Consider the following 11,280-nt stretch of genomic DNA (forward strand, 5'->3'; position numbering starts at 1 on the left):
AAAAAAAAAAGGACACCAAAGCAACCAGGATTGTATCTAACTAACTTCTACAAAATGGCTGGTTTCACAGGAGGAGGAGAATATGGCTACTGTGCTACTCAGCATTAGGGTAAAGCACCATCTAAATTCCAGTAAAGTCAGAGATTTCACCTAGCTCATATCAGCAACCACACCCCCAGCCTTCTACAACGTCTTTGCTGTCAAGCTTGATGCTGTCAGTATTCTTCTCACTGAACATAGGGCCTCCATGCCTCATCATGAGCTCTGTAGCCATCTTCACAAAAGCCTCCTCCACGTTGCTGGAGTCTTTTGCAGAGGTCTCTATGGCACAGATGATATTATCATAGTGTTCAGCCAGACTCTGAGCTTCTTCCAGCTGAACCTCTCGAAGGTCACTTAGGTCAGACTTGTTTCCTGGAAATAAGAAAGAGAAATTTATGATGACCGTTTATGCCAGAGCTAAAGTTTGGTAGAAGGTTGTCATGTCACCTAGAGCAGCTGTAGAATTCCCATTCTTGGAGATTTTCAAAATTTAACTGAAAAGGCCCCGACCAACCTGACATCAATTTTGCTTTCAGCAAAAGGCTGGACTAGGCTATCTCCGTAAGACCCTTCCAACTTGTATTTCTGTATGACTCATATGTAGAACAGAAAAAGTCAATAACCAAAGTGACAGGATTGAAGAGCAATGGCTGGAGAAAGAAAAGCAGGTTAGAAATCAGAGCTAAAATCATTTTGTGAGAAAAAAAGAAAAGAAAGACCCAATGAAAACAACAGCAGTCTTCTGGTTCCTAAGGACATCTGGGATACTGAAGTACTAACAGATTTGCAAGCCCCAAGAATGGTGTCTGAGTCAGAAACACTGGAGCTGGGAGGCAGTATTTCAAATAGAGAACTGATGGATTCTAATTGCACTGAAGTTCTTCCAAAATCCTCGGTCTGCTGAAGGATGTGGGTGCACTGGTCCATCAAAACATGACTGCTTGATATGATGGAACTTCTTGCCCTAGAAACTTCACAGTTGTAATCATCAGAATAGCTACATACCAGCTCAGCTTCAGAACCTGGTACCTTGGGTACTTACTTTACCACTAAGTGAGACACGAGAGCTTAAAAGCTGGCTTCTGATACAAAGCTGCCTAATGCTTAAAAGAACTTAATCAAAGCAGACAGGCTTCTTAAGCATATTTGCCTGATGAATCAGCACTTTCTGATTTAAAAAAAAAAAAGAAAAAATTTCCCATCAGCTCTATTACATACATTTTGATTTCAAGCAAAACCAAAACTTTTAACCATCAATAGGTACTGTCACATTGCCCAGCATCCTGTAGTACTGAGTATTAATATTTTCAGCCTGTGATTTTAACTCACCGATCAGTAACTGCACTATGTTGGAACCAGCATACTTTCTGACATCCTCGATCCAGCGAGGAATGGACAGGAAGGAGCCTCTCTTGCTGATATCATAGGCTAGGATTGCTCCGTTGGCGCTGCGGTAATAACTCTGTGTGATAGTTCGGAATCTCTCCTGGCCAGCTGTGTCCCAGATCTGCAACTAAATAAAACAAAGCATGCAATGACACATTGGCTAGTAAAGGTTTTAAAATATATTCAGTTTTCCTGAGTCAAAAGATAGGACTTGATTCAGTAGCCTTGTCATAAATCTCCCTTATACGTAACACATTGTGGCATTACACTTTTCATGTCCTTTGATCATGATTTAAGGATAACAGTGTATACTGGAGAACTTTTTCATACTTGGCTGCCTGAACTTGATATTTGCACTGAGATGCTTTGGGTTCCAGCCGGTGAGTTCTGATGCAGTCTGCTGTAGCAGACTATGAAATTATCATTTTGGAGTGTTTAGACCTACGCCTCTGTCACTTTCAGATACAAAGAGCTTCCAGACACTTTGCTTTTAGGTGATAGAACAGACTTCATATGGGGAGGAAGAAGAAATGCTCAGCTGATGTACTTTTGCCTAAATCCAGTAGTGTAAAAACTGTAGGTTTAGTGTCAAGTTTTGAGTTCCCAGTAATAGATGTTCCAGAGGAAGAAGCCAAATTAACTGAAAGTGCACAAATATAATATCCTGCTCATAGGGAAAGTTTATTTTTAAATCTTCTTGTTTTACAGGTTGTCTAATGTCCTGGAACATGACAGCTTATGTCATAGGAGCTTTTAATCTAAAGTAACTGTGGATTCTCATTCTCCATATAAATCTCTAATCCTTTCTGAATCCTTCACAACTCTTGGGTACCATAAATAGTAATAATGGAAGCAAAGATTTTTCTTTTAATAATTTTAAATTTTCTGTCCATCTATTTCACTTCCCCTCCTCCTCATTCCCAAACGATGATAAATGAGATACCATTGCTTTTTTGTGCGCATGTATGTATGTGTTTGTACAATTCATTACATTCTACATCTCCTCTTAATTGGATCAGACATAAGTAAATACTCTTGAGTCTTTTTCCTTATTGTGGACCTTTTGTTAATTTGTTCCCCTCTCTGAACCTTTCTTTTAAAAAGCTGGCAGTAATTTCAGTAATGTTTTACACCAAGCAATACAGAACCATGTTCAATGTATATTTAACACATCAGTATTTTGTTTCTATCTCGACTCTGCTGCATGAAAGGACAGGACTTACTTCAAGAGGCGTCTGGAAGATACGGTTTAGTAGCTTGTGGTAGCAATGGTAATGGGAGGACAGTTGGACTAGATGATAGGTCCTTTCCAACCTTGTATTCTATAATTCTGTGCTCAAGCAGAAACTTTCACTTTGAAAAAGGCTGTATTGATCAGATAACGTTCCTATGCTAAGTAAGCGTTTAGATCTCAAACAACGTATGTACAGCTTAAAAGGAATCGATTCAGTGAAAAAGTACTTCTCAGTTTTGCTAAGTTTTCTCAGAGAAGGGAAAGGGACTGTAATGGACTCAGGAAACCACAAAACCATGCTTATTATTGGAACTGTTAATGATCTAGAGAAGTAAACAATTACTGGACAAGGAAGTTAATGGTATTAACTTCCTTTTTATGTTCTCTGTACTCAAATCTCCCACTAGACCTTTTTGTTCTTTATGTAGTTTAAGTTTCAGCACTTAAGGTCATGTGCAAATTAAGGCTAATGATGATTACCCAACTCCTGGGTGGCGACTGAGAGATATTATTCATATAGAAGACTTACTTACAATATTTTTTTAAATAAAAACTTTTCATGTGGTATAAAATGATTTACCTGCAGAGAGACTAAGCAAGCTGGTCTTGGGCCTTATGCTATATACTGAATTTTGAAAACATCTCTACATGTACCTTCCCCAGAATCACAGAATCATGGAAGTTGGGACAGATTTGAGGAGCTGACAAAGACAACCGCTTGCTCAAAGTGAGATCAAAACTTAATTCTCTGAGGAGGATTTGCTCCATCATTTTCTCAGTGACCAAAACGATCAGCCTGTAGTTGCCAGCATTTCTTGCTCTTTCTGAACTCAAGTATGACCTGGTGTCTCTGATCCTCCCAGATTTCCACAGTCATTCAACAGCAATACAGCTACATCACAGTGACATCAGGAAGCTCTTACAGCACTCCCAGACATTTTTTACTCAAGTGTTTATGTCTGTGTCTTCACAGGACTAAATGTACGAAGTTGCTGAAGCCCTGAATCTCTGCTGGGAATAGCACAGACCACAGACTTGATCTTCTGAGGAGCTCAAACAGCAATCTTCCTCCCAGCCCATGTGCTCTAGGTAGGTTCTCATAGAATTTTGATGTTTGTGCTTCTCTAATTGTCATTTCTCTTTTATGTAAAGACAGAATCGTTCAGCTTTTTGTGAGATCTTATTTATTGTGTTTTTTTCCAATGCTGAAACCACAGCACGTGTTATCTCTATCTCTGTGACATAACCCATAAGCATACATACCACCTGACAGACCTTTTTGTCACTGCTCCCATCACTTCTTGCAGAAGGAGCTTGGTGAATGATCACTCTGTTTCAAACAAAGTCAGTCAAATAAGGACATGATTTGCTTAAGCTAAACTAAGGCTACACAGTCATCAAAGCCTTGCCCTCCCAGCTGCATAACCTTGCCCTCTTTGTGCTGAAACTAGCAGCTGTTAATCTGATTCACTATATGGCTTCACTCACAAATGTAACTGAAAAATAAGGATTTTTCTTTTGTTTGAAGAGTTAACACTTTGCAGTCAAAATTCCTGGAGATTTTCAAGACCAGCCCAGTTTAGACCCTGAAAAACCTGGTATGTTCTCAAAGCTGACTTACTTGAGCAGGAGGCTGGATGAAAGATACGAAGTTCTTTTAACCTGAAATACTCTTGATTCTATGATTTTAGATTTAAAAATGCATATATATCTGCATGAAAATAAATGATGGCAGGCAATCATGTTTAATAAAGCCAATTCAAAGAGACTTGCTTTGCACTTAGAAGAGTAGATCAACCCTAATACACAAGGTTGCACAGTCAACTCTTGTTATCTGAGAGCACGTGCACAGGACTCTTGTGGTTCTGCTAAGAAAACATAGGCAAAAATATAGGAAAACATTCCATATATTTATATGCACCCATGCTCCTTGGATGGTAAGATAAGCCAAATGCTTTGTAGGCACTTCAGATTTTCTGCAGATATTTCAGATTTATAGTGCTTGTACTGTTTATTTGATCTATGAATGTGCATGAGTCTGATAGATCTAAACCAAACCTGCATGGTGTTATGGAACTGTACATAAACAGCCATTTTTATGGGATTCGTGGAGTTACTGTACCAACCTGGTTATCTGAGGTGTGCTGCCTTAACTAAGATGCACACACATTCAGAGTATGTGAGGAAGGAAGATGGAGAAGTCATATGAAGTTATGAACTCCAGCAAATCACACATGCCTTTAAGTCAGAAGGTGGTAAAATATATGATGGCTTTCTGGAAAATCATTCTTGATTGTCTGATTAGGCTCAAAGAAAGCAGAGTTTCAACCACAGAAACTGACCACGTTGGAAATGGTGAGTGATAGACTGACCAAAGAGCACAGTGAATTACTATTATCAAATGGTTTAATTTGGTCTTGTCTTGCATTGATAAACATATTGTTTATCAAAGGTTAATGCTTAACAACTGGCCTCAGGACTCTTTAAATAAATTCCCCTTCCCTTATTTCCTATTTAAGTATTTTTCCAATTCTTCTAAAATATTGCAGAAGTCCAAGTTTACCTTTGTTTGTGAAGCAGCATTAATAATAACTGAGTATATCCTGCAGTCAATAACTTCTATTACAAAGACAGAAATGCCATTTTATGCTATGCTTCAAAATATAGCAACTTTCTTAAAGTCTCCCAGCATAAAATGGTGGATGCAAAGACTCCACTAAATGATTCTAAGCCAATAGACTGTGTCTAAAAAATCACAACACTATTCCTAAAAAGTCTTACTGAAACAATCTTGCAACTTTGACAGAAGCACAAAAAACAAGCTCTGTTTAGCAATATATTTAAAGTAACATTCATACATGCAGCAGGTACGATAAACTGATCCATTTGATTATTTTAACTACAAAATTTTCAAAGAATGAAGAATCAGTGTTTGCTAAGTATTCTGCATTCCTGTTTGCTCTGGTATTAGGAGCGTCAAAGTAGTTGAGAAGAGAGCTGTACTTTCCTTTGAATATCAGATTACTGCTTCCATGTAATAACCAATTGATTTGTTTTCATTTAGCAATATTAGTAAATACAACTCTTTCTTCCTTCTGTCTTTCTTTGATTCCTATCTACTATCTTTTATCTTTTTTCTCAAATATTATGCATTTCCTATTTTATTATTTCTACTCTATATATAGATACCATTGCACAATAAATTTGGGATTTGTTTGAAGTCGACTCTCCCATCAGTCAGGAGTCAAGACAGCTAACAAGCTCTAATTTTATATTACTTGCAATTTGCACAGATAATAACACATTACATTTTGAACAGAATATACATATGTTGCTCTGAAAGCAGTGCTTCCTATTTATTTCCACAGAAACTTCAACACATACGAGGAGCACAATACTACCATTTGATAGTGTCAATTCTCAGCTACAAAATGCTCTTTCTCAACACAGGCACCACTTTTAGCATTTTCAGTAGTGCTGAACAAGAGATTGCATGCCACGCTCATAAAAATAATGCACAAGTAGAGGTGACCCACAGTCACAGTGGCCACTGCTAAAAATGTACTACCCACCTCCCCACTGTGCTCACACCCACTGTTTGTCTCCATAAACGTTCAGTATGTGTCGATGAATGTCAGCATGTACAATTTTTTCTGCATGGAAGAATTCAGTTCCACTCCCTTGCTTCATACACACTTCCATGTCAGACAGCATTCTGTCAGGTTGCCTCACTGCTGCCATCTGTCATGTGGCGACAAAAGGTAATGGAAGGTGGTAATGGTGGGGAAAGTTCAGCCTCTACTGCCATACCGCCACCATCTGCCTCTGACATTGTGGGCCAACATAATAAAATAGGAGACATTACTTTCAGAGTAGCCCTATTTACAGCCATAAAGTCTGAATAAAAGTCCAGAACCTTAATAACATATGGACTGAAAAAGCCTGTAAGTTAAAAAGTGCAGTGGTACATAAAGAAATATTTGTTTTAAAATGAATGTGTTTGTTTTCAACAATTCTCTCCTGCTGCTTTTCAGAAGACACAGTAAGAGAAAAAAAATATCATAATGGAAAAAAATATTTGCTGTATGTAAAATACTTTAAAATGGCAGCATGAAATAGACTTTAAAGATACTTTATTAATTCATCCGTCCACAAAAGTAGGTTCATGAAAAGAAATGGAATTTTGTTATTTCTAACCACAAGTCACAGACTTGAAGTTAGGAATATCCTTGATTTTCATTATGCAAAATCTCAGTTCCAGTTTTATATTTTCTTACAGTGACATAACTGTTAGAAAATTTTGTTCTGTTTGCCACATTCTTTCTATCAGTCAAAGAACAAAGAATTATTTTATCAATAGGATTTTAATTACTATGCATTACATCAACAACCATGACTTTTGGGAACTATGGTCTCTGTTATCTAGGGTTTAGTTTGCCAAGGAGAGAGCGTGTAATAAACCACAACTGCAGCTTATAAGATAGCACATAATAAAGCATTTTTGTTCATAAAGATAGCTTTACAAAATTAACAGTAGAATGGCTTAGGTTGGAGGGGACCTTAAAGATGATGTATTCCAAGCCCCCTGCTATGGGTAGGCTGCCAGCCACTAGATGAGACTGCCCAGGATCCCATTCAACCTGGTCTTGAATGCCTCCAGCAATAGGGCATCCACTGGGCAACCTGTTCCAGCACCTCACTACTCTCTGAGCAAAAAATGTCTTCCCAATGTCTAACCTAAATCTCCCCTTTTAGTTTAAAGCCATTCCCCCTTGTCCTGTCATTATCAGACTTTGTAAGAAGTTGGTCCCACTCCTGATTGTAAGCTCCCCTCAAGTACTGGAAGGCCACAGTGAGGTCTCCCCAGAATCTTCTCCAATCTAAACAAGCCCAGCTCCATCAACCTTTCATCATAGGAGAGAGAGGTGCTCCAGCCCACTGATCATCTTCAGTGCTCTCCTCCAGACACCCCTCCAGCAGTTCCACATCCCTCCTGTACAGGGAGACCCAGGCTTGGACACAGTATGGAGGCTCACGAGGGCAGAGTAGAGGGGGATGATCACCTCCCTCTCCCTGCTGTCACCGCTCTATGGATGCGGCCCAGGATACTGTTGGCCTTCTGAATAGTGAGAGCACACAGCTGGCTCACATCCAGCTTTTTGTCCATCAGGCCCCCTCCAAGTCTTCTTTGTAGGGCTCTTCTCAAGGAGTTCTTTTCCCATTCTGTATACATATCTGGGATTGCCTCAACCCAAGTGCAACTTGGAAATCAAGATGGTAATCACATGCAGTTTGGATTTTGACATTCCATTACAACCCAATCTACCAAATCTGCCACATCCCCACGTGGCTCTGTGTGACGTGGTCTGCTTTTTAGCCCATGGCTCACAGTAGCCTGTCCCAAGACAGCTGGCTCATTTAATCCACTGGACAGTGTCTCAAACTGCAAATAGAAATCTTAAAGTACAAGAAGAGAAACAGACTAATTGGCACAGAGAGTGTACTTGTTCTTCATTTCTGGAAGTGGTAAATCTCTGCAAATCTGTGATACCACATACTGGGGATTCTTACACTACCAGTTCTTTATGTTTTGTTACTACAGAGAAAGTTTCAGTTATCAGGACCATCTGTGAATAGCTTCTTTCTCAGGCACCAGCCATTCTTTATGTATGACAGTCAGCTTCAGTAGCTGCTGAAGCACTGGTGTATGAGATGTCATTTGAGACATTTGAAAGAATACAGCTTTAAGATGAAAGTCTTATTTGAATTAGGAAAGAAAAACATTATCTGCAGATCCTTCAACTTTACTCCTCCAACATGTTTCTTTTCCCCTATTCAACAAAACTGCATCTAAAGGAAATTAGACTTAAAAATCCTTGGGCTCCAGCTATTTCAGGCACATATAACTGTAGAGAAAACATTCAAGATTTGACACAGAAAGGAACACTAACACAATTAACTTGAAAATGTTTGTTTAAATCTCAAAATAAGTATCTGATTCATACTCACTCAGCTGTGTTGAAATACTATCCTTAGCCCAACTGAAAATGAAGCGTAAGCCACTGGGGATGTGGAGGAGGTAGTGTCCAAATGCTGGTTGGGACTTTTTTGGACACACTGTTGCTCTGAAAGAACTTCTAAAGATGATCCAGTTAAAAAATCTTTTTTTCTCATTTGTGCAACGTTTGCTAAATACAAAACGAGCCTTCTCATTCTGCCTTGAGTAGCATAAATCCACAATGAAGTTGGAGCTGCACAGGGAGACTGCCTGGCATGCATCTGTAAGAGTCTTAACAATCAAACAAACTTTATTTTAAACACATCTTGAATGCCTCTTGATTTGAGGAACCCCAATTACAACTGTTGTGAAACACTTTTAAGCAAGTGTTTCTCACACGACTGGCACAATGAGAAGTTACTCTTGCAGAGAACATGTACAGGCTTGTTTGCTAACACATTAGGATGTGACCTGTTCGGACAGCTGAAGTACTCTTCCCAGAATCAGTATAACCTCCACCACAATCACACCTGTACAACGGGTCAGACACACACACCTGATACTGTGAATTTAACTACTGGAGAAGGGAGCTCACAACAGTGTAAAAGAATGCCTCCTTATTTTCTATTTCCTATGAAATGCAGAGCAAACTTTTCTAGATTAGACAGACTACTTTGAAATCTCAATCCAACTGGAAAAGCCTGACTGAAATTTAACCTTTGCATATAATTCACACCTTAACAGAGGAAAAAAAAAAACAAAACAAAACTCCAAGCAATGTTTTCATATTCTAGCTGCAGCCCTGGCTCAGCAGCTAACAAAAACACTTACGAGGTAAATCTGCAGCAATGTTGGATTAATTTGCCTAAATTTGTGCTTAGGATAACCTTCTTCAGCCTGTGCACCCCTGAATTTTTCTAAGCAGAAGTACAGGACAATCTTAAGCAAAAGGAAGCCTCAAGAGGCCTACATTTTCTTACTTGTCTTCTGTAAAGTACTGAGAAATAATCCCCAGGTTTTGCTACAGACTGGCAACTAACGCAAGGATACTCAAGCCTAAGCACTGCCAACACACCTAGGGAGTTAGCTTTATTTCCAGGGCTAGTCTCCTCCTAGTCCTGAAGTCCCTAGCTGAGACCTCTGGCACCAGGAACAGACACGTGTGTCGATCTGTGTGGCATCTAACGTCAGCCTGGTTTCAGCGTGAGAGGAGAAACCTCACTACTAGCTGCTCACTTCCTGGAAAGTGCAGAAGAGCACAAGCTGAACATCCGCGTTTCCTGTTCAATGCTAAATTCATGTCATTGGAAAAGGTGGAACACCACAAAGAAAATAGATATCTTTGCTGGGTCTTGAACTTCTAATCTTTTTGTAAAAGGTGAGCCTTCATTTCTTCCATTTTCTAGAACTTTGTCCGCTTAATATTCTGCTCACCAACATTAATTTGTAAGAAAAAGACAATTTCACCCCTACTTCATTAAACACAGAGCAAAATTCAGCTGCAATTATCCTATTTCTTTACCATGTTTCATTTCAAAAGCTTTACAGTTTTACGGTCATTTTCTGGGCAGTGACTGAATTAGTTCTTTTAGTCCCACTGGGAGTAAGCAGAGAGAGCTGCATGACCTCATTCTGGAGGGGAACGGTGCAGGTTTTTGTACTGCAGCCCCCCACAAGTTGCTGTGTGCTTCAGCCTCTCTTTCCTACTGCCTGATGGCACTCCTGCACCCAGAGTCCCGTCTGTTGTATGGAGTTTGTGCCACGGAGTGAGGATAACTTCACGGGGTAAAAATCGGGTCTCACCCAAACAATTAGCTAATGTTCTATAGCATGAGAGGAGCAGAAGTCAAATTTAGGGTTTTTTTTTTTGGATTTGAGAACTATAGAAGCTACACTTTCTAGCACACTCCATAAACAGTGCCTTAAGACAACTTTTAAATATATCTAATTTAAAAACGGTTGCCCGCCTCCTCGGAGGCTGCCAGTTCCAAATCCCGTTCTGCAAATAGAACACCGCAGCCGAGGTTCGTTCTGGTTGGTAAACAAACCACCGCCGGCCGCAAGGCTGGAAAGAGCGGCTCCGCAGTTAAAGTGCAACCCAGCAGAGCGCCCCGGGGCGCGGGTTTGCAGCTGGGCTTCTCCCAGCCGGGAGCCAAGTGGTTACACAGCTGGTCCTACTGCAGCTGAAGAAGTTAATATACAGGCTCGATTCAGCCTCGTCCCCGAGGCTGTTTGGGAGGGAGGCATCGGAGCTGCGCAGCCCTTCCTCCGAGCACGGCAGCACCGCAGGGATGGATAAGTACGCAGCGGGCCGGGCAGCCCCGCGGGCAGCCGAGGACTGTGCCGAGCCGGCCGCAGTTCCCCCCGCAGTTCCTCCCGCCGGGCCGGCACCGCAGCACGGGGTAGCGGCCGTCCCTCGGCCCCACCGCTCACCTTCACCCGCTTGCCCTGGATCTCCAGGCTCTTCATGGTGAAGTCCACGCCGATGGTGCTGCCCTGGCGCTCCGCGAAGGCCCCTGTTTTGAAGCGCTGTACGAGGCAGGTCTTGCCCACGCTGGCGTCCCCGATGAGCACCAGCTTGAAGAGGAAGTCGTAGCTCTCCTCGGGGTCGGGGCCGGAC

General features: G+C 40.8%; 1 protein-coding gene across 1 annotated transcript in view; it reads right to left on the reverse strand.

The window, feature by feature from the left end:
- Positions 1 to 6: 6 nt before the first annotated feature.
- RAB43 (RAB43, member RAS oncogene family) overlaps positions 7 to 11,280 on the reverse strand; it is an 11,918-nt gene continuing 644 nt past the window's right edge. The window contains exons 2-4 of the mRNA XM_019619972.2: positions 11,094 to 11,275; positions 1,372 to 1,555; positions 7 to 414 (exon numbers count right to left, since the gene is read on the reverse strand). Of these exons, the coding sequence (XP_019475517.2) occupies positions 161 to 414; positions 1,372 to 1,555; positions 11,094 to 11,275 (620 nt within the window). The 3' untranslated portion in view covers positions 7 to 160. The remainder of the gene's footprint in view (positions 415 to 1,371; positions 1,556 to 11,093; positions 11,276 to 11,280) is intronic.

Source organism: Meleagris gallopavo, chromosome 14 (assembly GCF_000146605.3).
Source record: "Meleagris gallopavo isolate NT-WF06-2002-E0010 breed Aviagen turkey brand Nicholas breeding stock chromosome 14, Turkey_5.1, whole genome shotgun sequence".
Classification (NCBI taxonomy): domain Eukaryota; kingdom Metazoa; phylum Chordata; class Aves; order Galliformes; family Phasianidae; genus Meleagris; species Meleagris gallopavo.